Source organism: Mesoplodon mirus (assembly GCF_964341445.2).
Source record: "Mesoplodon mirus genome assembly, chromosome: 1".
Classification (NCBI taxonomy): domain Eukaryota; kingdom Metazoa; phylum Chordata; class Mammalia; order Artiodactyla; family Ziphiidae; genus Mesoplodon; species Mesoplodon mirus.
In genome coordinates this window covers 40,536,984-40,564,741 of record NC_138976.1, presented here as the reverse complement: position 1 = coordinate 40,564,741, position 27,758 = coordinate 40,536,984, and the positions used below count along the sequence as shown (strand labels likewise).

The 27,758-nt window shown below is 37.6% G+C and overlaps 1 protein-coding gene across 5 annotated transcripts in view; it reads right to left on the bottom strand.

Annotated features, from left to right (window-relative positions):
- Positions 1-27,758, bottom strand: part of FANCC (FA complementation group C) — a 287,705-nt gene that overhangs the window by 70,426 nt on the left and 189,521 nt on the right. For all 5 annotated transcript variants that reach the window (XM_082621594.1, XM_082621597.1, XM_082621595.1 and 2 more), the window contains 2 exons: positions 12,497-12,610; positions 11,516-11,580 (listed from right to left, as the gene is read on the bottom strand). In XM_082621594.1, the coding sequence (XP_082477720.1) occupies positions 11,516-11,580; positions 12,497-12,610 (179 nt within the window). The remainder of the gene's footprint in view (positions 1-11,515; positions 11,581-12,496; positions 12,611-27,758) is intronic.

Here is a 27,758-nt window from a genome sequence, read left to right as displayed (position 1 = left end):
TTTACTTGGTGGCAAGTGAAACTCTATTTAAAGCACTATGACAAGACCGTTTATCAGGCGTCTAAAAATAATGCAAAAAGAACCAAACAGATTTTCCTAATTTCTCCTTTTGTTCCACTGACAATTTATGCATTGATGTTATTACATTAATTTCTATATTTTCTATGAGGTTTTCATATCTTTTGAAATGAACTTTAAGCATTCAAGTGGCAAAAAGAAAAAAAGTGTAGAAACCCTCTATAAAAAAACAAACCCCAGAAAAAAAGCAGTATAGCATCATTTATAAGCAATTTAAGTTTGAGAGTCTTTTGGTTGTTTTAACATTTGAAGCCATACAAGTAGAAGGAAAGTAATGATAAAACTCAAGTTTCATAAATAATAGGAATATCTGGATTCAAGTGTATCAGAAAGTAGTTTTGCCCACCATGCTGTATTCAAATTAAACTTTTTAATTAAAAATGTACAGATAACTTCAGATACATAGTTTGATGAACATATTATTATGATACATATTTTAATTATTATAACTTATTACAGCAACAACTGTAATGGCTCCAGCATGTTTGGCAGCTCTTTCAAATATTATCATGATGCCATTCCGCTAACTTTCCACTAACTCATTTCACGAGATCAGTTCCTACCCAAGACAAGAGAACACACTTGGTTCAATTTATAATTCACTAGAGAACTGTAGACTTAAGAGTTCTGAGTCTCACACAAGGTTTTACGGACCCGGGTCTTTTCTGGAGGTAGAAGAGAACTTCCTGGTTTTAGGTCTTAAAAGTAGGATTTTCAAAGCTCTCGCTCTCTTTATGAGACTCAAAAAGTATATTGGGTATCAAATTCCTTTCTAAATTCAACCTTCTGGTAAGTATAAATGAACCTAATCCAAGAGATTGAATTTCCCTAAAAACACAACACATTCAGAAAAATATCCACAAGAAGTTTCTCTGGTTGAATTCTAAAATTCTCTCTAAAAAGGAAAAAAAAAAAAAAAAAAAACTCCATAGAAAACATCATTCAATAGAGCAAATTAGGAATGTATCGATGTGTCAGTGTTCTAGAGGACATTCTATTAGCACAGGCATCTCGTATTCTTGGTCAATTCAGTTAAGAATTTTACTAATTAAATCACAGATTTGCCTTGACTAAGAATGCTCTAAACTACTAACCAAATTAATCACCATTTTATCCTTGCTGCTACTGCCAGCTGGGGTGCCAGCATGGACTCCCTTCAGTGCACTTTGCTCTGCGCCAGGAAATTTGTCCATGTTGTTTTTAAAAAACAAGTATCCTTAATGAAGAAACAGTCATGAATTTGGAAATGAACCTGCCCCACAAAATGGCCCAATCTGGTACAAACGGAGCCTCAGCTATAAAGAGAGGATCGGCTAATATCTTCCAGCAGGCTCTCCTGATTGTGGTCAGCAGAGTTCAGACACTTTTCTGAACTGCTGTCCTCTCTTGTCCAAAACTGAGAACAAGAAAAGCACAAATAATTCTGAGAAAAAAGTCTGAAGAGACCAGTATAATTAAATAATGGATAGAGTGCAAAAATATGTAAATAAAGGGGAAAATTGCAGAGAGGAATACATACTAAGCTATCTAAGGCTGATTAAAGATGATTATTTTTTCATGAACTACACCTGCTATTTTGGAAACAAGACCCGGAGGCAGGAAATCATTTCTTTATTTTGAATATTATCTAATTTTTAGCATTTTACTAGGTAACACTGCATTTTTGTTTTTAAAAGTTTAATTATAAAATACTTATGACATATACAAAAACATAGAGAATTATTAAACATCAACTGTATACCTACTGCCCAGATCTTAAAATGCTAACATTTTATTAATATTTATATTTGATGTTTTAAGAAATAAAATGTTTCAATTACAGTTGAAACACCTTTCTTCTCATTCCATTTCCTCTTCCAGGAGTTAGCACTCCCCTAAAATGGTGCAGATCATTTCTGAATAGTTTTAACACTTTTACTTTATATGTAAGTATTGTTTTGAGTGTTTTGAAATTTTGTGTAAGTAATGACATATTACAGATATCTTTTTGCAACTTCACTGCTAGTCTGTTCCATGGGTCTACATGTCTGGCTTTATGCCAGTAGCAAATTGTTTTGATGAATGTAGTTCTGAATTATGTTTTGAAATCATGGAGTATGAAGCCTCTAGTTTTGTTTTTCTTTTCAAGATTGTTTTAGTTTTTTGGAGTCCTTTGAGATGCTACATGAATTTTAGGATGTTTTTCTATCTCTGCAAAAGAAGAATGCCATTTGGATTCTGACAGAATTGCATCACACCTATAGACTGATTGGGTTGTATGGATATTTTAACAATATGGAGTCTTCTAATACATGAACACAGGATGCCTTACCATTTATTTGTGTCATATTTAATTTCTTTCATTAATGTTTTGTAGTTTGCAGTGTGCAAGTCTTTTACTTCCTTAAGTTTATTCCTAAACATTTTTTCTTTTTGACGCTACTATTAATGGGATTGTTTTTTAAATTTCCTTTTTGGATTGCTCATCGTTAGTGTATAGAAACAAAACTGATTTTTGAGTGTTGATTCTGTGTCCTGTAACTTTGCTGAATTCATTTTTTAGTTCTAACCATTTTCTTGTGGAGTCTTTAGGGTTTTCTGCATATAAGATCATGTCATCTATAAACATACATCACTTTACTTTTTCCTTTTATACTTGAATGGCTTTTATTTCTTTGTCTTGCCTAATTGCTCTGGCCAAGACTTCAGTACTATGTTGAAAACAAGTGGTGAGACAGGGTATCTTTGCTTCCTGGTTTTCAAAAAAAAGCTTTCAATCTTTCACCAGTGAGTCTGATGTTAGCTGTGGGCCCTTTACATATGGTCTTTATTATGGTTGAGGTAGTTCCCTTGTTCCTAGTCTGTTGAATGTTCTTATCATGAAAGGGTATTGAATTTTATCAAATAATGTTTCTGTATCAATGGAAATTATTGTGTGGTTTTGTCCATCATTCCGTTAATATGGTGTATTACACTGATTAATTTTTGTATGTTGAACCATCCTAGGAATAAATCCCACTTGGTCATGCTGCATCAGCTTTTTAATGTGTTGTTGAGTTTCTTTTGCTACTATTTTGTTGAGGATTTTTGCATCAATATTCATCAGGGATATTGGTCTTGGTTTTCTCTTCTTATGGTATATTTGTATGATTTTGATATCAGGGCTGGCTCCATAAAATGAATATTGAAGTATTCCCTTCTCTAACTTTTTGAAAGAGTTTTGGGAAGGACTGGTATTAATTCTTCTTTAAATGTCTAGTAGAATTCTCCAGTGAAGTTATCTGGTCCTAGACTTGTCTTTGTTGAGAGGTTTTTGATTACTGATTCTATCTCCTTACTAGTTATAGATCTGTTCAGATTTTTAAATTTGTAATTCAGTATTAATAGGCTGTATGTTTATAAAAATTTAGCCATTTCTTCTAGGTTATTCAATTCATTGGTGTATAAAAGTTCATAGTCTCTCTTATGATTCTTACTATTTTTATGGCATCAGTTGTAATGTCTCCTCTTTCATTTCTGGTATTTATTGCTTGAATATTCTATTTTTGTTAGTCTAGCTAAGGGTTTGTCAATTTTGTTGATTTTTTAAAAAAACTAACCCTAGTTTGAGTTTTTTCTATTGTTTTTCTATTCTCTATTTAGTTTATTTCTGTTGTAATCTTTATTTTTTTCATTCCTGCTGTATCTTTGGGTTTAGCCTGTTCTTCTAGCTCCTTAGAGATATAAAATTATGTTGTTGATTTGAGATATCTTTTTATTTTTATTTTATTTAAAAAAATATTTATTTATTTATTTGCTGTATCAGGTCTTAGTTGCGGTGCACAGGCTCTAGAGTACCCAGGCTCATTAGCTGAGGCACAGGCTTAGTTGTCCTGCAGCATGTGGGATCTCAGTTCCCTGACCAGTGATCCAACTGGCATCCCCTGCATTGCAAGGCCGATTCTTAACCACTGGACCATCAGGGAAGCCCCCTCTTCTTTTTTAATGAAGGCATTTACCACTAGATACTTCCCTCTTAATAATGCTTTTCCTGCATCCTATAATTTTTGGTATATTGCGTTTTTGTTTTCATTTGTCTCAATATATTTTCTAATTTCCCTTGTGATTTCTTCTTTGACCCATTAATTTTTCAATAGCATATTGTTTAATTTGCACATATTTGTGAATTTCCCAGTTTTCCTCCTGTTATTTTTAGTTTCATACTATCATGATTAGAAAAGGTATTTGGTATGATTTCAATCTTGAATTTGTTAGGACTTGTTTTGTGGCCTAACATGATCTATCCTGGAGAATTTCTGTGTGTGCTTGAGAATAATGTACATTCTGCTATTATAGAGTGTTCTACATATAACTATAAGGTCCAGTTCATTTATGATGTTTTTCAAGTCTTCTGTTTCCTTATTGACCTTTGGTCTGGTTGATCTATACATTATTGAAACTGGGGTATTGAAATCTCCTATTATTATTTTCCTGCTTTCTATTTCTCCCTGTAATCAATGTTTGCTTCATATATTTTGGTGCTCTGCTGTTAGGTGCATATATATTTATAATTGTTATATCTTCCTAGAGAACTGATCCTCTTTATCATTAAATAATGTCCTTCTTTGTCTCTTGGAACAGTTTTTGACTTAAGTTATACTTTGTCTAATATAAGTATGGTCACTCCTGCTCTCTTGTGGTTACCATTTGCATGGAATATCTTTTTCACTTTCAGCTTATATATATCCTTACATCTAAAATGAGTCTCCTGTAGACAGCATATAGTTGACCCTGTTTTTTATCAATTTAGTCACTCTATGTTTTTTGATCGGAGCGTTTAATCCATTTACACTTAAAGTAATTACTAACAAAGAAGGACTTACTATTGCCATTTCATTGTTTTCTGTATGTCCTGCAGTTATTCTGTCCCTCTTTTCCTTACTTGCTGCCTTCCTTTGTTTTGCTGAAAAAAAATTTTTGTTTTGGTGGAGATATGCTTTGACTCTCTTCTCATTTTCCTTTGTGCAACTTCTATGGGTATTTTCTTTGTTGTTGCCATGGGGATTACATTAAATATCTTATGGTTAAAGCAATCTATTTTATTTAAAAATTTTTTTAAACTTTTTCTTAAATTGAGATGTAGCTGATGTACAATATTATATAAATTACAGCTGTACACAATTTTTAAAGGTTATTCTCCATTTATAGTTATTAGAAAACACTGGCTATATTCCCTCTGTTGTACAATATATCCTTGTAGCTTATTTATTTTATACATAATAGTTTGTACCTCTCAATCCCCTACCCCTATCTTTTTTTTTTTTTTTTATGGTATGCGGGCTTCTCACTGCTGTGGCCTCTCCCATTGCGGAGCACAGACCCCGGACGCACAGGCTCAGCGGCCATGGCTCACAGCCAGCCGCTCCGCGGCATGTGGGACCCCTCCAGACCGGGGCACGAACCCGCGTCCCCTGCATTGGCAGGCGGACTCTCAACCACTGCGCCACCAGGGAAACCCCCCCTACCCCTATCTTGACTCTCCACCTTCCCTCTCCTCACTGGTAACTACTAGTTTGTTCTCTATATCTGGGGAGTCTGTTTCCTTTTTGTTATAGTCACTAGCTTGTCTGATATTTTAGATTCCACATATAAGTGATACCATACAGTATTTGTCTTTCTCTGTCTGACTTATTTCACTTGGCATAATGCCCTCCAGGTCCATTCATGTTGTTGCAAATGGCAAAATTTTGTTCTTTTTTGTGGCAGAGTAGTATTCCATTGTATACATATATACCATCTATTTTAAACTGATAACTTCAGTTGCAGTAAAAAACATTACTCCTTTATACCTCCTCCCTCTGCTTTATGTTTTTGATGTCATAAGTTTCACCTTTTTAATATTTTGTATCCATTAACATAGTTTTACAATTATCGTAATTTTTTCTGATTTTATATTTTAAGTTTTATAACAGAAATAAAAGTAGTTTATGCACCACCGTTACATATTACATGGTTTTGTATTTGTTTACATATTTACTTTTACCAGAGAATTTTGTATCTTGGGATGCTCCTGTGTTGCTGTCTAGAGTCTTTGTTTCAACTTGAAAAACTCCCTTTAACAATTCTTACAGCAAGTCTAGTGGTGATGAACTCCCTCAGCTTTTGTTCATCTGGAAAGGTCTTAATTTCTCCTTCCTGCCACAGACAGTTGGCAGAATATAATCATCTTGGTTGGCAGGTTTTTACTTTTAGCACTTTGAATATATCATCCCACTCCCTTCTGGCCTTAAGGTTTCTGCTGAGTAATCCACTAATAATCTTACGGGAGCTTCCTTGAATGTGATGAGTTTTTCCTTGCTGTTGTCAACATTCTCTGTCTTTGACTTTTTTTCCTCCTCCAACCTCTTGTCTTTGACTTTTGACAGTTTGATTATAACATGTCTCAGTATGGGCCTTTTCGGTTCATCCTAGTTAAAGTTCTTTAAGCTTCTTTAATTTGGATGCCCAATTCCTTCCTCAGATTTGATAAACTCTTTGCCCTTTTCTTTCTCTCTTCTCCTTCTAGGACTCCCACAATGCATATAATTGGTCCACTTGATGGTGTCCCATTAGTTCTTAGGCTTAATTTACTTTTCTTTATTCTTTTTTCTTTACATTCCCCTAATTTAATAATTTCAAATAGCATGTCTTCAAGTTAACTGCTTGATCAAGTTTACTGCTGAACTCTTCCAGTGAATTTTTCATTTCAATCATTGTATTCTTCAGCTCCAGAATATCCGTCTGGTTGTTTCTCAATAATTTCTATCTCTTTGTTGATAGTCCCATTTTGTTCATTCATGATTTTTCTGATTTTGTTTAGTTGTTTATCTGTATTCTACTGCAGTGCATTGAGTTTCTTTAGAATGATTATTTTGAGTTCTTTGCCAGGTAATTCATAGACCTCTATTTCTTTAGGGCAGGTTTGTAGAGATTATTTTTATTCCTTTGATTGAGCCACGTTTTCCTGTTTCTTTGTGTGCCTTATTATTTTTTTCTGTTTTGTGAATTTGAAGAAACAGTCACCTCTCCCAGTCTTTACAGACTGGCTTTGTACAGGAGAAGACTTTCACAATCAACCTGGCTAGAGAACCTGGGGGTCCTTCAAACATTTTCTGGGGATGCATCTTCTCTGGGCCTAGGCACATAATTTCCCAGTTAGAGCTTTGCCAGTTTCTTTTTCAGGAGTTTATAATCTCTTCCTCCCTCTAGTGTTTATCTGTGGTACCACAGGTTCTCTGACGCTTCAACAAGCCACTAAGCTCTTTTGTTCTCTCCAGCCCCCCAGGCATCCAAAGTATGCTGGTTCTGTTACTGCCTCAAGTCAGGGGAGACGGAAACTAATCTCTAGGGTATCCCCTTTAAAAGTTGTAACATGGTATGCACATTCCACTCTTCTCCCCATCCCCACCCCAAAAGAGAAGTTGTGAGTTGGGTACTTTGTCCTAATCATGCTGACCTGAGCCAACCTGTCTGTGGCACTGCCTGTTCTCTGTTGCTGCAAAGAGCAGCTGAGCTCTCTTTAACTCTCCATGGTCTCCAGCAATTGAAAGTATGCCGATTCCCTGTCAGTGGTCAGAGTCAGGAAGGACAGATAGCAGTCCCTCAGGTAGCCCCCCAAAAGTTAGAACACTGGACATATTCCAGTCTTTCCCTCCCAAGGGAGATACTTCAAGCTGGACTTTTCCTCCCAATCCTCCCAAGCCAGGCCAGCTTAGGGGAGGGGCTACTGTGGTTGATATGAAATGGCTTTCTTACCCATTTTGATACGGCTATGCTTGACTTTGAGTTTGCCAGGGGTATTGTGACTTTGTAATTGATGTCTGAAGTCTCATAAAGTCTCTTTGGGTCATACACTATTTTTAAGTTAGTGTCTCTGTGGAAGAACAGGACTAGGGCTTCCTATTCTATCTTGCTGGCATCACTCCTAAAGAATTTTTTAAATGTTTATTATTTATTGTTTTCCTCTTTTGGTAATGACCTGCTTATATAGCTTGGCCATTTCCATACTGGAGTGTTTGCGTCTTTACGAGTGATTTCCAGGAGGCATTTCTATAGTCTGCATACTAGTCCTTTGTCTGCTTTACAAGTTGCAAATATCTTCTACGTCTGGCTGCTCTTTTCTATTTGTTAACAGCTTTCTGTTTCTGTTTTTATTTATTCTTAGCTGAATTTTAAGAAATCAACTTTACCTATATTGGGAGTTTGGTGTGGGGTGTATGTACACACTGCATCTTATTGATTTTTGAAGTCCCCTTCAGTAATTTTTAATTCTATTATTTAAAAGATCCATTATTCAACATTCACCTCAAGGCTAAATCAAAGTCTTTACCTGACATGTAAATGATGGTAAGTGCTTTCCATGCACCCTACAGGCTCTTCTTATTACTTTTTAAGGTATACTTTATATACCACAAAATGCACCTATTTGAAATGTACAGTTCAAAGATTTTTAACAAATTAATGACTTGGACAACCGTCATCATCATCATCATCATCATCATCATCATCATCATCATCCACTTTCAGGACATTTTCATCACCTCAAGATCTTTTGTGATCATCGGCAGGAAATCCCTGTATCTACCTCTAGTCCCAGGTAACAACTAATCTACTTTCTGTCTCTATAGTATTATTTGTCTATTCTGGACATTTTATAAGCATGGAATCATACAATATGTGGTCTTTCATGACTGGCTTCTTTCACTAAGCATTATGTTTTTGAAGTTCACACATATTATAGCATGAATCAGGAGACTTCCTTTTTTACTGAGGAATAGTTTTCTATTGTATGCACATACTATATTTTGTTTATCCATTCAATACTATATTTTGTTTATCCATTCATGAGTTGATGGATATTTGGGTTGCTTCCATTTTTTGTCTACTATGAATAATGCCACTTTGAACATTCATACACAAGCATTTGTGTGCTTATTAGCCATTTGTGTACATATTTTTGGTGACATGTATTCCAATCTTTTGCCTATTTCATAACAGGGTTATTTGTCTTCTTATTACTGGGATCTTTGTATATTCTGGGTATAAGCCCTTTATCAGATGTATGATTTGAAAATACTTTCTCACAGTCTATGACCTGTCTTTTCATTTTTTAAACAGTGGTAAAAGATAATTTTTTATTTGTTTATGCATTCACTTGCAGATGGTCCTTTGGATCATTTCTGGGTTTTTTTTTTTTTTTGCGGTACACGGGCCTCTCACTGTTGTGGCCTCTCCCGCTGCGGAGCACAGGCTCTGGACATGCAGGCTCAGCGGCCATGGCTCACGGGCCCAGCCACTCCACGGCATGTGGGATCTTCCTGGACCGGGGCACGAACCCGTGTCCCCTGCATCAGCAGGTGGACTCTCAAACACTGCGCCACCAGGAAAGCCCTGTTTCTGGTTTTGAACTATTACAAATAAAGCAGCTATGAATATATAGAAATATTTGTGAATATTTACATTTTCATTTGTCATGACAATACTCAAGAGTGGAATTGGTGGGCTCAGTGGTAAGTGTATGTTTAACTTTATAATAAACTGCCACACTGTTTACCAAAGTAGTCACCTCACTTCACATTCTTAAAAACAGTGTGTGAGAAATCCAGTAGTTCCATATCCTTTCCAACACATGCTAATGTGAGTGTTTTAAATTTTAGTCATTTGAGGGAGTGTACAGTGGTATCACGTTTGTTTTTTTTTCTTAATTTTTTTATTGTGGTAAAACACACATAATAGTTATCAGTTTAACCAATTATAAGTGGTTAACCATTCCATGGTATTAAATATATTCACCTTCTGTCACCAGAGTCTATACCCAAAGTTTTAATCATCCCCAACATTAACTATGTACCTATGAAACAATAATTCCATTCCCTCAAGCCCCTGATAACCTTTATTCTGTTTCCTACCTCTATGACTTTGCTTATTCTAGGTACCTTATATAAGTGGAATCATAGAATATTTGTCCTTCGGTGGCTTCGGTGGTCCATCCACGTTCTTGCATATGTAAAAGATTTTTTCCTTTTTATGGATGAATAGTATTCTTTTATATTTATATACCACATTTTGTTTATCTGTTCACCTGTCGATGGGCACTTGGTTGTTTCCACCTTTTGGCTATTGTGAACAATGCTGCTATGAATATTGGTTTACAGGTATCTGTTCAAATCCCTGCTTTCAATTTTTTGGAATATATACCAAAGAGTGGAATTGCTAGGACTTATGGAAATTCTACGCTTAACTTTTTGAGGAACTGCCAAACTGTTTTCCACAAGGGCTGCACCACTTTACACTCTCATCAGCTATGTATAAGGGTTCTACTTTCTCCACATCCTTGCCAACATTTGTCATTTTCCATTTTGTTTGTTCGTTTTTTAAATTATAGCTATCCTACTAGGTATGTTGTGGTATCCCACTGTGATTTTAATTTGCATTTCCATAATTGGTAATTTTAAGCATTTTTTTAATGTGCTTATTGGATAGTTGTACATCTTTGGAGGAGTGTCTAGTTAAGTCTCTTACCCATTTTTGAACTGAGTTTTTTCTTGTTGAGGTTTAGGAGTCCTTTTTATAGTCTGTATATTAGTCCCTTATCAGATATATCATTCCCAAATGTTTTCACTCACTTAGTAGATGTTGTCTTAATATTAATGAAATCCAATTTATCTACTTTTGCTTTGTTTCTTGTGCTTTTGGTGTCATATTCCAAAAATCCCTGCCAAATCTAATGTCATGAAGATTTTCTCCAGTGTTTTCATCTAAGAGTTTTATAGTTTGAGGGGTTAAATGCAAAGGATTCCTAAAGGCTGAGGGCAAAGACCATTTCTGATAGAGCTTTAATTGTCAATAGCTTTACAAAAAAAAAAAGTCACAAATTTCTTTGGCCCCCAGATTCTCTTAATGAGTTGTTAAAAATGAAATGCTCACCAATAAAAACAACTTTGAATTCCTTCATATAGTGAAGAAACAGTTTGTAATATGATTAATTGCCTTTAAATTTGTCTGAATCTGTTTGATTTGTTTAGTCTAGATTTTGGAATATTATGTTTCTTAAAATAGGTTATTTGTGTACATCAAATATCTATTGCCTTGTAAATATTCTGATCGTGTATGTGTGTGTCTGAACGATACACACTCACACTGAGCTGCACACTTCTTACTTTTGTGTTCCATACTGCATATGTGGGGCTTTTTACTCAATGGTGCCCAAGAGTCACTGCATGATCTACTTACTGACCTGAGAGTTGAGAGAATAGTAATTAAAAAAAGAAAATTTGTAAAACTTACCAATTTGCCATGTATCCCCTGAAAATAATCTCTCCACATAGAATACAACCATAACTATGAACATGCATTTCCTAAGTATTATAAAATTTTTCTCTCATAACCAAACTGATACGTTTTGCAACTTGAGAATAGGGATGTTTAGTTTAACACCTACCGCCTTTGAGTGTTAAATCCATTAAGATGATTCTCTCTGAGTTCAGACACTAATGATAAAACCATCTGTAAAACAAAATCAGTTGCAGGTTAACTCATGCTGCAAACAGGATTACATCAGTTCTATTTTTCTTGATGTGAGTGATATTTCCGTTGAGATTCCCTACTCTCTTCCCCCACCAATCTTTTCCTTGTCTTACTTTGTCAAAGCAGTGCCAAGTCACATTTACTAATAACTTGGATTTTATGTTTAATGTCTGTTACTCCATATTCTGATGTAAGCAAATGAATAATAGACAAGTCATTAATTTCCCCCAAATTAAAACCAAACCTGTTAAAAATAAAACCATGTTAGAGTTAGCTTACTTTTTTTCTTTCTTAACTTAGTTCTTTATTTTTTTAAAATGTTATTCATGTATAAACCTTCCAAAATACAGGAATAGTTAATAAACATTAAAAATCTCATAACATTTTTTAGAAGAGCTATGTTAAGACCACAAGTTAAAATTTCTTAAATTTGGCTAAAATTTAAGGTAGACGAAATCACAGCTTTAATACTAAGATGTAAAATATATAATACCATTTACAAGATTGTTATTATTGAATATTTTGCTTTAACATAAAATTCCTATCAGGTTATTTTTAAATATGAAATTTGTCTAACAGTAAAAGGCTGTGTTTATATTGGTTAAGGAAATCTTTTCTCCCAAAAACCTTTGAGAGAATAAATGAGATGTATGTGTTAAGGGACAGAGAGGTTGGTTGATTTAGAATAACCTCTCCTGGTTTCCTTCTTCTTTCTCATAATCTCCCATCTCACATTTTTTCCTTACATGGCCATAAGTCCACCCAAGGTAAGAAGAGATAAACACAGAAAAGTTAAACAGCTCTCCTGGAGGAGTGAAATATTTCCATTTACCTTTTTTGCAGATGGTACATTAAGCAATGAAAATTTCAATACTAATAAATTAAAAATACTCACATTTTTAAGTAAACCAGAATAGTAATCTGTGGGTGCATACCCAAGAACTTGAGTAAAAAGATCAGCTTCTTTTATATCAAATCTGAATGTGGAAAGTATATGAGATAACAACCCCTAAAAAACATAAACAGAAAGAGAAAAAGGTCTTAAAAATGAATGTAAGTCCCCATTATATATAATGCTTAGAATCTGGGTCATTTGCAAATGGAGTGGTCTCTATGAAACGAATAATCTTAATTTGTCCAAATAACTCGGGTCACTTTGATTCAGGTATAAAGAAGAAATAAGTTAGTGATAAAATTATTACATTAAGTAAATTTAAACAAATACTAACAGTGAAAAAAATGTATAACTAATGAACAGTGCTTAAACCATATTAAAAATGTGATCTTTACTGTTTTCAAACTCAGTAGAATATTTTTATCAGAGTAGAGATGATAACTAAATACATAACAAGGAACACACCACAAATCACAAAGGAAAGATTATGCAGTAAATGGTGCTAGGAAAACTATTTGAAAAAAATTAGATTCTCACATTATTTATCAAAATATACTTGAATTTACTGTAAATTAAGAGATCAATGTAAAACTGAAATAAAATAATAAACAAGAAGAAAATACAAGTACTTTTCACATGTCTGAATGGGGAAGAACTTTGTAAACTGAAAATCAAGGGAGCAAATCACTGATCGTCCTAAATTAAAAAACAAAAAAACTCTTGTGTTTTCCAGCGAATAATATAAGCACAAAACTATGAAGAATATTAACAACAAATAATACAGACATATGTAATCATATTAGTGTGCAAAATACCATATGACAAATACTAAGAGCATAAAAAAGGAGTATGAACAGATAATTCCTAAAACAAAACACAAATGCCCAAGAAACACATGGATAAATGTTCAGTCTCATAATCAAAAAGGCAAATTTAAATATCAACATAACATTTTCCACTAAATGAATTAAAGAGTTTTAAAGACATGAATACCTAATGCTAATCTGCATTCTCTGAAACAGGTACTCTGTGTGAGCTATTGGAAAAATACAAATGGGATCCACACATCACTGCTATTGTGAACTGCACAAAGGCACCTATAGAGTGTAAGCAAGTATAACACAAACCATACCCACCCCCAAGCTTGGACTGCCAGGGCTATGTCTGCCTAGATGTTTGTAACATGGAGACACCTTATAGGTTGGTAGAGGCCTACTTTATAGAAAACAACTTGAGAATGTATATTAAAGGTTTTAAAAGTATTCAGAGCTTTTAACGTATATTTAAGGAAATAAACCCAAATATCATGATGGGGATTATGCGCAAAGATGTTCACTACAGTGTTATTTCTCATAGTAAAAAATGTCTAACAGCAGGGAATGATTAATTTATAATACCCTCAATACCATGGCTCACTGTAAGCCATTAAAATGCTTATAAAGAATTTATGACAGCATTTTAAATGGTTATAATGTTAAATGAAGAAAGGAAGATGCAAAATTGTATATAGAGAAATGATCTTATCAATATAAAAACAATCCAGACATGGGAATGAAAAAATAATGGAAGAAAATATCAGCAAATGTTAACAGTCTCTGGGATGGTGCTAGTACGGGTTTATATCTTTTTTCTGCTTTCTACTTCAGTACACTTTCCAGTTTCGTATATTTGTTTGTACTACTTTTTAATCAGGAAAAATATCTTTACTTTTTGAAAAGTGTTATTTGGAAATATTTTATGTTTTAACAACAGCTTTATTGAGATATAATTCACATACCATAAAATTCACCCCTTTAAGTGTATAAAACTCAGTGGTTTTTAGTATACTCATTAGCCAGCCAACAGTCATTTTAATTCATTTTAATTCTTTTTTTAAAGTCTTGTACTGCATTTTGTGAGTACACATTACAAGATAAAATGAATTTGTATAAATGTGTGTGAGTTCATACACAAATACTTAGGGCAGTCAAATCTAGGGAAGAGGCTATGCATCACTTCAGTCACAGGTAGGCCCCACGAGGCTGGGGCAACAAACACACCAGTTAACACAAAAGGGCACATATCACTAATCCATCATGTCACTCTTTTCAGATCTATCATAAACTATTTCACATATTCAAAAGATATAAAATGACAAATTTTGCCCGCCATGTAACTTAATAAAGCATTAGAAACACCAAGGAAGACTTCTGTGCCATCTCTCCTTTTCCCCACCACAATTCTACAGCAGTCCTTCTCCCTGGGGAAAAATCTACCCCAATCTGGTGTGCACCCTTTCAGGTAGATCATGGTACTTTCTCCCTGTGAGCTCAGACTTGCCTCAGTATCCTCAAAACAGAACTCCAGGCAACACTACTAAGTAATAGAGATTGAAACCTGCTGTCCTTACATGAGATACCATCTACTGTTTTCAAATTAGAAGAGTTTATAGCAAGCTAACAAAGTAACTTTGAAATATTACTACTCAGTAGAAGATATTCATGATTTAAACAACAACAAAAAAAAGGCCCAGCCACATGCATAATGTGATTCACAGAAAATGAAACAACTGGAGAGGGAGAAAAACAGGAAATTTACAGAGTTAAAGTGAACTTTTTAATAAGGTATAAGATCATGAAAAGGCTCCTTCTAGAGTGAAGAAAAGTCTGGATGGAAGCTACCTGCATGTATTGGCCTTTTTTCCTTTCAGTTCAAAGCTGTCCTTTATAAATACAGAAAGCAAACAGGAGCTGACAATAGCCCCAGGAGAGTTCATCTCCCAGTTATTTTCAAACACTAAGTGCAATCTGGGTGAGATCAAGCAGTTGTGGTTAGGCTGGCAGAGCCAGGAGAAGTAAATTACAGCCAATGTACCATCCTTTGAGAGGCGGTGTTTACTGGTAGATTCTGCTTAGTTCACCACAGCAAGGAGCACACATGGTGCTCTCGGCAAGTGGGACTTGACTCCCTGTGTGGGGTGCAATGTAGGTGTTCTGGTGAAGAGAAGTCCAGGCTTGGCCAACCATATGCCACATCCATGTGGAGGTGCCCACAGCAGACCAGGCAGGGGGAGGGAGGAAGCCCAGTTTCCTTATTTGGAAACGAGGCAGCCAATGGTTCAGAGTCAGGAGCAGTCTGGGTTTTTCACAGAGGAGGTCAGTCTGACGTTAGATGGAGGGAGGGCAGCACTGGCAGGTGCTTAACTTTCTGTTACCAAACTTCTGGCATTCTATTTAACAAACATTTAAAGCACTTATATGCTGGGAGCTGTTCTATCAATGTCAACTCATTTAATCCCCACAGCCTATGGGGTAAGTGCTACTACTAAATGTGTTATAGATGAGGAAACTGAGACACAATGAAAGTAAGTAACATGCCCAAGGCTGGTTACCTACTCTGCGGCCAAACCTTGTAGGGAATCTCCCTGTATGCATTCTCTCTGAAGCAGCTAGAATAGTTTAACAATGCAAATCTGATTGGTATTCAGCTTAAGACTCCCAATAACTCTTAGAGTGAAGCCCAAACTTCTCTCCAAAGGAGGAACCTGGCCCCACTGGTTTTGCAGCCCTTGCCTAGGGCTGACTTTCCCTCACTAGCTTGTTTGGGGCCCTGAAGGCTCTTTGGTCCCCCAAGATTTTAGTATGTTCTAGTCCATTTAGCTGGTTAAGTGCTTCTTGAGGGAATTCTAACAATTATAACAACCAAAGTTTTTTGAGTGCTTACCATGTGTGAAGCACTGGGCTACATTCTCTAAGTATGGCATATCACTTAAAGTCCCATAAATTCAGTTTTTAATACAATTAAATTAAGCAAAGTTTCAATTAAGCCACCTAGAAACCGGTGGCTGCCATCATAATTCACTTGATTGACTTTTAAAAATTAAAGCATGAAGTATTACAGACCCAGTTGAGACAGAAAGTAACACAGTGTATGCACAATAGAAGAAAACCGGTTTCAAGCCAGTAACAGTTAAGGGTCAGCTAAGATTGTAGGTCTTAAGGAAAACCACGTAAAGCCTTTCCCTTGTAATCCAGTGCTGCCCAGAAGCCCAGGCTGGGTGCTGGACCAAGGCATGGAGGTTATCTCCCCAAAACTGCATGAGTTACTCCGGCAGCTGAGCCAATGAAAGTTAAAAAAAAAAAATCTAGGACATTCAATAGATTCAGAGGGTGCAATCAGGGACTGTAAATAATTCCTGAGTAATGTTTAAAATAGCCATAAACATTTCCCTCAACAGTATTCACAACACCTGCATTATACAAGCTGACTATAATGCTTAAGGTCTTGGAAAGACGAAAATAACTTAACTGGCAGACCTGTCTTGGCTTAAATTCCCAAAATGATATGGTTAGAAACTGATTTTTTAAAAAATCAAATGCTATAAAGATTAGTTCCCCACCCTACCTCTTGCTGTTTAAAAAATAAAAAGAAAAACAACCCTATACCTTAATACTCAGTGTTGGCAAGGATGTGGTAAGGGGCACTCCATTGCTGTTGGATGCACAAATTTTTTTAAATAAATAAATTTATTTTTTATTTACTTATTTATTTTTGGCTGCGTTGGATCTTCGTTGCTGCATGTGGGTTTTCTCTAGCTGCGGTGAGTGGGGGCTACTCTTCTGTTGTGGCGGGCTGGCTTCTCATTGAGGTGGCTTCTCTTGTTGCAGTGCACGGGCTCTAGGTGCACGGGCTTCAGTAGTTGTGGCACATGGGCTTAGTTGCTCCACGGCATATGAGATCTTCCCAGACCAGGGCTCGAACCCGTGTCCCCTTCATTGGTAGGTGGATTCTTTAACCACTGCGCCACCAGGGAAGTTCTGGGAGCACAAATTTGTAAAGCCTTCCTGGGAACTCACTTGATGATATGTAACCAAAGCATTAAAATTCATATCCTTTTATTCAGTAATTTGATTTCCAAAAATATATCCTAAGGAAAGATTTAGGTTCATGACAGTATTACTTATAAGAGTGAAAAACTAGAAGCAACCAAAGCACCCAACAACATTGGATTGGTTGAATCCATCTTGGTTTATCCAACAGCATGAATCACATTGTAAAAAAGATATTTAATGACATAGGAAAAGACAATGTAACATTAATTTGAAAATCAAGGTGTAAAAACTGTATATTCAATGTGATTAATTTTATATGCGAAAAATACTAGGAAGAAACATGACAAACAGTTAACATATATTATTTCTGGGAGTGATTTAAAATTTCTCCTTTATACTACCTGTATTTCCAAAGTTTCTACAATTACCATATCTTACTTTTTATCGTAAAAAAATGTTTTGTAAAATGCAATTACGTGCTTTAACTTATGTGTTTTTTCTCATAATTCCCTAATACAAATTGCTATGAAGGGACACAACAGTTTTATCCCTGGATGAAATAAGCATAAGTCCTAGAAACAACATATTGAGGTCTGGCTATGGTTGCATAACTTCAAAACAGACACCTTAAACTTTAGACCTACAAATCTCTCTTTTAAAGTAAACTTAAAAATTGATAAGCACTTCTCATCGCTAAGAATAATATTTCTTACTGCCACCTAGTGGCAAACATTCTAAAGAAAAAACCATTAAAGATTCTGTAGGCACTGGCCCTTGGACAAAAATTAATTCCTACAGTCACACGATCATTGACTCATTTTAAAATGCTGACAGAGCAATCTTGGAAATCTACTCCAACCCCCTCATTTTACTGATGAGGAAGTAAGCTTCTAAATACATAAATCATTATCTACAAAAAGATGTGCATGTATATGAATAGGCTCCGATTTGAAAGGCATAAAGAAAACGTGCAAATGCAACACACTGACTAGTGATCTAAAATCCTTCAAGCGTGGAAAGTGCAAGAACCAACACAGCTGTGCATAAAACATTTTAAGCCCAATTTTGATTCATGTATGAGTTTGAACTCTGCTAATGTTTGAAAAGCCACTTAAAACTGCTTATACCATGAAAGTGAACTTTTGAGAAGAAAAGTTTTAAATAAATCAGGGGAAAATCCATTTCCCTTGTTTTCAGGTGTTCTTTCTTGTCCTAGTCTCATTGTATCTGCTCCGTCTTGTGACAGGCAGCACATTCACAGGCGGGTTAGTAAAGCTGGAGCTATGAGGTTGCGGTTTGGCGCAGGGTATGGGTGTGGAAGAAGGGCTGTGGTTTATGCTCAGGCAAAGGGTTAGGAGAGCCAAATTGTGGTCAATACTCTTGAACTGAGACAGAGTACGTATTTTATACTTCTCCAAACAATTTCTTCATCTGATCATTAAAGTCCTTTAGAATTTCCACCACTTTGGTCTCTACTACATCTATCTCTGAACACATAATATAAATAAAAACTTTTGTAAACAAGGATCCCTTATTCATTCATCAACAAACATATATTAAGTATGATCTGCATTCAAGCCACTCTACTGGGGCTATTGTGATAAGAAGCCCCCTACAATCCGATGAAGGGAGATAGAGATGGAAATATCCGTAATACAAGACAGAATGCACTAAGTGCTATAATGAAGGGGTAAGACAATCACTGTGGAAACAGAGGAAGTAATGACTAATTCTAACTGTAGGGTTTCAGAGTGCTCCCAGAGATGGTGACTTCTGAGCTGATTCTGACAGCTAGGGAAGGAGAGAAAGAGAGAGGAGAAGGAGGTATAGGAAAGAGAGGGTATGTAATGTTGGCTGCGCTAGACGGAGAAAAATGACTAGAGGGATCAGAGAAGGGTGGTGGAAAAGTGGCCACCGTGTGTGGGCAAAGACATGGGAAGTGTTCCTGTAACCCCTACTACTCCAATCCTTCACTGGATTTCTAAGCATAGCCTCCCCTACAGGGCCTCAGCCTACGTGGTCAAACTTACTTCTCCCGAGGAGGGACCTTCAAGATTGTGGAGGAGTAAGATGTGGAGATCACCTTCCTCCCCACAAATACATCAATAGTACATCTATATGTGGAACAACTACTGAGCACCTACTGAATGCTGGCAGAAAACCTCAGACTTCCCAAAAGGCAAGAAATTCCCCCACATACCTGGGTAGGGCAAAAAGGAAAACAGAGACAAAAGAATAGGGATGGGACCTGCACCTTGGGGAGGGAGCTGTGAAGGAGGAAAATTTTCCACACGCTAGGAAGCCCCTTCACTGGCAGAGATGGGGAGTGGGTGGGGGGGAAGCTTTGGGGCCACGGAGGAGAGCGCAGCAACAGGGGTTTAGAGGGCAAAGCGGAGAGATTCCTGCACAGAGGATCGGTGCTGACCAGCACTCACCAGCCCAAGAGGCTTGTCTGCTCATCCGCCGGGATGGGTGGGGACTGGGAGCTGAGGCTCCAGCGTCAGAGGTCGGATCCCAGGGAGAGGACTGGGGTTGGCTGTATGAACACAGCCAGAAGGGGGCTAGTGTGCCATGGCTAGCTGGGAGGGAGTCCGGGAAAAGGTCTGGATCTGCCTAAGAGTCAGGAGACCGTTGTTTCAGGGTGCGCGAGGAGAAGGGATTCAGAGCACCGCCAAACGAGGTCCAGAGATGGGCACGAGCCGCGGCTATCAGCGCGGACCCCAGAGACGGGCATGAGACACTAAGGCTGCTGCTGCAGCCACCAAGGAGCCTGTGTGCAAGCACAGGTCACTATCTACACCTCCCCTCCCGGGAGCCTGTGCAGCCAGCCACAGACAGGGTCCTGTGATCCAAGGACAACTTCCCCAGGAGAACACATGGCACGCCTCAGGTTGGTGCAACGTCATGCTGGCCTCTGCCGCTGCAGGCTCGCCCCGCATGCCGAACCCCTCCCTCCCCAAAGCCTGAGTGAGCCAGAGCCCCCGAATCAGCTGCTACTTTAAGCCCGTCCTGCCTGGGCTTGAACGGACGCTCTCAGGCGACCTACATGCAGAGGCGGGGCCAAATCCAAAGCTGAACCCCGGGAGCTGTGAGAACAAAGAAGAGAAAGGGAAATCTCTCCCAGCAGCCTCAGGAGCAGCCGATTAAATCTCCACAATCAACGTGATGTACCCTGCATCTGTGAAATACCTGAATAGACAATGAACCATCCCAAAATTAAGGTGGTTGACTTTGGGAGCAACTGTAGACTTGGGGTTGGCTTTCTGCATCTAATTTTGTTTCTGGTGTTATGTTTATTTTAGTTTAGTATTTAGAGCTTATTATCATTGGTAGATTGGTTTATTGATTTGGTTGCTCTCTTCCTTTTTTTTTTTAATATACATATATATTTCCTTTTTTCTCTTTTTGTGAGTGTGTATCTGTATGCTTCTTTTTGTGATTTTGTCTGTATAGCTTTGCTTTTACCATTTGTCCTAGGGTTGTGTCTGTCGGTTTGTTTTTTTTTTTAAGTATACAGTGTGCTCTTCTTATTTACTTATTTTTGGCTGCACCGGGTCTTTGTTGCTACATGCGGGCCTTCTCCAGTTGCAGTGAGTGGGGGCTGCTCTTCGTTGCAGTGCGCAGGCTTCTTGTTGCTCTGTGCGGGCTTCTTGTTGCAGTGCACAGGCTTCTCACTGTGGTAGCTTCTCTGGTTGTGGAGTATGGGCTCCAGGGTCAGGGGCTTCAGTAGCTGAGGCAGGTGGGCTTAGTAGTTTGGCTCAGGGGCTCTAGAGCGCAGGCTCAGTAGTTGTGGTGCACGGGCCTAGCTACTCCACGGCATGTGTGATCTTCACGGACCAGGGCTTGGACCTGTGTACCCTGGATTGGCAGGCGGATTGTTAACCACTGCGCCACCAGGGAAGCCCAGCACTCTTTTATATGTTTGCAAATTTCTTTCCTATATGGCTTGAAAGAAGACAGCTGGATTCTTGTATTTACTTCTGCATTTAATTTGTTGCAATATGTTTTTTTTGGATTGAACTATATGGAGAGTCTAGCCCCACACAGATATGTAGTTTTAAAAGACAGGAGTATTATAATAGCTTCTTCACACATTACACATATTCTCCTTTGATACTACACCAAAATTTATCAAGCACTGCTCACCCTTTTTCCCGCAAGCCTATCTAGGAATGCAGGTAGAGCTGCCTGCCATAAGTCTAGGGGGTGATGGGTGGTCTCTACCATGAGAAGGGCTGCAATTATCCACAATTTACTGGCCAAGCCTTACCCTGAAAGCTGAAAGTCCTCAAATAAATTTTTATCTTTTGTCCTAGGGTTCTGTCTGTCCCATTTTTTGTGTTTTTTTTTTTTTTTTTTGTATAGTTTTTAGCGCTTGTTATCATTGGTGGATTTGTTTCTTGGTTTGGTTGTTCTTTCTTTTTTCTTTATTACTTTCTTATTTTTTTATGTTTAATATTTTTTTAATTTTTAATTTTAATAACTTTATTTTATTGTTTCCTTTCTTTCTTTCATTTTTTTTCTCCCTTTACTTCTGAGCCGAGTGGCTGACAGGGAACTGGTGCTCCGGCCGTCTGTCAGGCCTGAGCCTCTGAAGTGGGAGAGCCAAGTTCAGGCCACTGGCCCACCAGAGACTTCCTGGCCCCATGTAATATCACACAGAGATCTCACGGAGATCTCCATCTCAACGCTAAGACCCAACTCCACTCAACAACGAGCAAGCCGCAGTGCTGGACACCCTATGACAAACAACTAGCAAGACAGGAACACAACCCCACCCATTAGAAGAGAGGCTGCCTAAAATCATACTAAGTTCACAGACAACCCAAAACACACCACTGGATGCGGTCCTGCCCACCAGAAGACAAGATCCAGCCTCATCCACCGGAACACAGGCAACAGTCCCTCTACCAGGAAACCTACACAACCCTCTGAAGCAAGCTTAGCCACTGGCAGCAGACACCAAAAACAACGGGAACTACCGAACGGCAGTCTGCGAAAAGGAGACCCCAAACACAGTTTAAGTTAAGCAAAATGAGAAGACAGAGAAACACACAGCAGATGAAGCAGCAAGGTAAAAACCCACCAGACCAAACAAATGAAGAATAAACAGGCAGTCTACCTGAAAAAGAATTCAGAGTAACGATAGTAAAGATTATCCAAAATCCTGGAAATAGAATGGAGAAAATACAAGAAACATATAACAAGGACACAGAAGAACTCAAGAGCAAACAAACAATGATGAACAACACAATAAATGAAATAAAAAATTCTCTAAAAGTAATCAACAGCAGAATAACTGAGGCAGAAGAACGGAGAAGTGACCTGGAAGATAAAATAGTGGAAATAACTACTGCAGAGCAGAATAAAGAAAGAAGAATGAAAAGAATTGAGGACAGTCTCAGAGACCTCTGGGACAACACTAAACGCACCAACATTCGATTTGCAGGGGTCCCAGAAGAAGAAGAGAAAAAGAAACAGTCTGAGAAAATATTTGAAGAGATTATAGTTGAAAACTTCCCTAATATGGGAAAGGAAATAGTCAATCAAGTCCAGGAACCACAGAGAGCCCCATACAGGATAAATCCAAGGAGAAACACGCCAAGACATGTATTAATCAAACTATCAGAAATTAAATACAAAGAAAAAATATTAAAAGCAGCAAATGAAAAGCAACAAATAACATACAACAGAATTCCCAAAAGGTTAACAGCTGATCTTTCAGCAAAAACTCTGCAAGCCAGAAGGGAGTGGCAGGACATATTTAAAGTGATGAAAGGGAAAAACCTACAACCAAGATTACTCTACCCAGCAAGGATCTCCTTCAGATTTGACAGAGAAATTAAAACCTTTCCAGACAAGCAAAAGCTAAGAGAATTCAGCACCACCAAACCAGCTTTGCAACAAATGCTAAAGGAACTTCTCTAGGCAGGAAACACAAGAGAAGGACCTACAAAAACAAACCCAGAACAATTAAGAAAATGGTAATAGGAACATACATATCGATAATTATCTTAAATGTAAATGGATTAAATGCTCCAACCAAAACATGCAAGCTCGCAGAATGGATATAAAAACAAGACCCATATATATGCTGTCTACAAGACACCCACTTCAGACCTAGGGACACATACAGACTGAAAGTGAGGGGATGGAAAAAGATATTCCATGCAAATGGAAATCAAAAGAAAGCTGGTGTAGCAACTCTCATATCAGACAAAATAGACTTTAAAATAAAGGCTATTACAAGAGACAAAGAAGGACACTACATAATGATCAAGGGATCAACCCAAGAAGATATACAACAATTATAAATATTTATGTACCCAACATAGAAGCACCTCAATACATAAGGCAAATGCTAACAGCCATAAAAGGGGAAATCGACAGTAACACAATAATAGTAGGGGACTTAAACAACGCATTTTCACCAATGGACAAATAATCCAAAATGAAAATAAATAAGAAAACACAAGCTTTAAATGATACATTAAAAAAGATGGACTTAATTGATATTTATAGGACATTCCATCCAAAAACAAGAGAATACACTTTCTTCTCAAGTGCTCATGGAACATTCTCCAGGATAGATCATAGACTGGGTCACAAATCAAGCCTTGGTAAATTTAAGAAAAATGAAATCATATCAAGTATCTTTTCCAACCACAGCGCTATGAGACTAGATATCAATTACAGGAAAAAATCTGTAAAACATATAAACCCATGGAGGCTAAACAATACACTACTAAATAACCAAGAGATCACTGAAGAAATCAAAAAGGACAACAAAAAATACCTAGAAACAAATGACAATGAAAACACGATGACTCAAAACCTACAGGATGCAGCAAAAGCAGTTCTAAGAGGGAAGTTTATAGCAATACAATCCTACCTCATGAAACAAGAAACATTTCAAATAGATAACCTAACCCTACAACTAAAGCAATTAGGGAAAGAACAAAAAACCCCCAAAGTTAGCAGAAGGAAAGAAATCATAAAGATCAGATCAGAAATAAATGAAAAAGAAACAAAGGAAACAACAGCAAAGATCAATAAAACTAAAAGCTGTTTCTTTGAGAAGATAAACAAGATTGATAAACCATTAGCCAGACTCATCAAGAAAAAAAGGGAGAAGACTGAAATCAATAGAATTAGAAATGAAAAAGGATAAGTAACAACTGACACTGAAGAAATACAAAGGATCATGAGAGATTACTAGAAGCAACTATATGCCAATAAAATGGACAACCTGGAAAAAATGGACAAATTCTTAGAAAAGCACAACCTTCCAAGACTGAACCAGGAAGAAATAGAGAATATAAACAGACCAATCACAAGAACTGAAATTGAAACTGTGATTAAAAATCTTCCAACAAACAGAAGTCCAGGACCAGATGGCTTCACAGGCAAATTCTATCAAACATTTAGAGAAGAGCTAACACCTATCTTTCTCAAACTCTTCCAAAATATAGCAGAGGGAGGAACACTCCTGAACTCATTGTACGAGGCACCATCACCCTGATACCAAAACCAGACAAAGATGTCACAAAAAAAGGAAACTACAGGCCAATATCACTGATGAACATAGATGCAAAAATTCTTAACAAAATACTAGCAAACAGAATCCAAGAGCACATTAAAGGGATCATACACCATGATCAAGTGGGGTTTATCCCAGGAATGCAAGGATTCTTCAATATACGCCAATCAATCAATGTGATACACCATATTAACAAACTGAAGGAGAAAAACCATATGATCATCTCAACAGATGCAGAAAAACCTTTTGACAAAATTCAACACCCATTTATGATAAAAACCATCCAGAAAGTAGACATAGAGGGAACTTTCCTCAACATAATAAAGGCCATATATGACAAACCCACAGCCAGCATCATCCTCAATGGTGAAAAACTGAAACCATTTCCACTAAGATCAGGAACAAGACAAGGCTGCCCACTCTCACCACTATTATCCAACATAGTTTTGGAAGTTTTAGCCACAGAAATCAGAGAAGAAAAAGAAATAAAAGGAATCCAAATAGGAAAAGGAGAAATAAATCTGTCACTGTTTGCAGATGACATGATACTATACATAGAGAATCCTAAAGATGATACCAGAAACCTACTAGAGCTAATCAATGAATTTGGTAAAGTAGCAGGATACAAAATTAATGCACAGAAATCTCTGGCATTCCTATACACTAATGATGAAAACTCTGAACGAGAAATTAAGGAAACACTCCCATTTACCATGGCAACAAAAAGAATAAAATACCTAGGAATAAACCTACCTAAGGAGACAAAGGACCTGTATGCAGAAAACTATAAGACACTGATGAAAGAAATTAAAGATGATACAAACAGATGGAGAGATATACCATGTTTCTGGATTGGAAGATTCAACATTGTGAAAATGACTCTATTACCCAAAGCAATCTACAGATTCAATGCAATCCCTATCAAACTACCAGTGGCATTTTTCACAGAACTAGAACAAAAAATTTCACATTTTGGATGGAAACACAAAAGACCCTGAATAGCCAAAGCAATCTTGAGAAAGAAAAAAAGAGTTGGAGGAGTCAGGCTCCCTGACTTCAGACTATACTGCAAAGCTACAGTAATCAAGATAGTATGATACAGTCACAAAAACAGAAATATAGATCAATGGAACAAGACAGAAAGCCCAGAGATAAACCCTTGCACATACGGTCACCTTATCTTTGATAAAGGAGGCAAGAATATACAATGTAGAAAAGACAGTCTCTTCAGTAAGTGGTGCTGGGAAAACTGGGCAGCTACATGTAAAAGAATGAAATTAGAACACTCCCTAACATCATACACAAAAATAAATTGGATTAAAGACCTAAATGTAAGGCCAGACACTATCAAACTCTTAGAGGAAAATATAGGCAGAACACTCCATGACATAAATCACAGCAAGATCCTCTTTGACCCGCCTCCTAGAGAAATTGAAATAAAAACAAAAATAAACAAATGGGACCTAATGAAACTTCAAAGCTTTTGCACAGCAAAGGAAATGTATAAACAAGATGAAAAGACAACCCTTAGGATGGGAGGAAATATTTGCAAACGAAGCAACTGACAAAGGATTAATCTCCAAAATATATAAACAGCTCATGCAGCTCAATATCAAAAAAATAAACAACCCAAGCCAAAAATGGGCAGAAGACCTAAATAGACATTTCCCCAAAGAAGATATACAGATGGCCAACAAACACATGAAAGGATGCTCAACACCACTAATCATTAGAGAAATGCAAATCAAAACTACAATGAGGGGCTTCCCTGGTGGCGCAGTGGTTGGGGGTCCGCCTGCCGATGCAGGGGACACGGGTTCGTGACCCGGTCCGGGAAGATCCCACATGCCGCGGAGTGGCTGGGCCCGTGAGCCATGGCCACTGAGCCTGCGCGTCTGGAGCCTGTGCTCCGCAATGGGAGAGGCCACAACAGCGAGAGGCCCGTGTACCACAAAAAAAAAAAAAAAAAAAAAAAAAACTACAATGAGATATCACCTCACACTGGTCAGAATGGCCATCATCAAAAAATTTACAAACAATAAATGCTGGAGAGGGTGTGGAGAAAAGGGAACCCTCTTGCACTGTTGGATGGGAATGTAAATTGATACAGCCACTATGGAGAACAGTATGGAGGTTACTTAAAAAACTAAAAATAGAACTACCATATGACCCCGCAATCCCACTACTGGGCATATACCCTGAGAAAACCATAATTCAAAAAGAGTCATGGACCACAATGTTCACTGCAGCACTATTTGCAATAGCCAGGACATGGAAGGAACTTAAGTGTCCATTGACAGATGAATGGATAAAGAAGATGTGGCACTGGGCTTCCCTGGTGGCGCAGTGGTTGAGAGTCCGCCTGCCGATGCAGGGGACACGGGTTCGTGCCCCGGTCGGGGAGGATCCCACATGCTGCAGAGCAGCTGGGCCCGTGAGCCATGGCCGCTGAGCCCGCGCGTCCGGAGCCTTTGCTCCACAACGGGAGAGGCCACAGCAGTGAGAGGCCCGCATACCGCAAAAAAAAAAAAAGAAGATGTGGCACATATATGCAATGGAATATTACTCAGCCCTAAAAAGAAATGAAATTGAGTTATTTGCAGTGAGGTGGATGGGCCTAGAGACTGTCATACAGAGTGAAGTAAGTCAGAAAGAGAAAACCAAATACCGTATGCTAACACACAGTTATGGAATCTAAAAAAAAACAAAGGTTCTGATGAACCTAGGGGCAGGACAGGAATAAAGACGCATACGTAGAGAATGGACTTGAGGACACAGAGAGGGGGAAGGGTAAGCTGGGGCGAAGTGAGAGAGTGGCATGGACATATATACACTACCAAATATAAAATAGATAGCTAGTGGGAAGCAGCTGCATAGCACAGGGAGATCACCTCGGTGCTCTCTGTCCCCC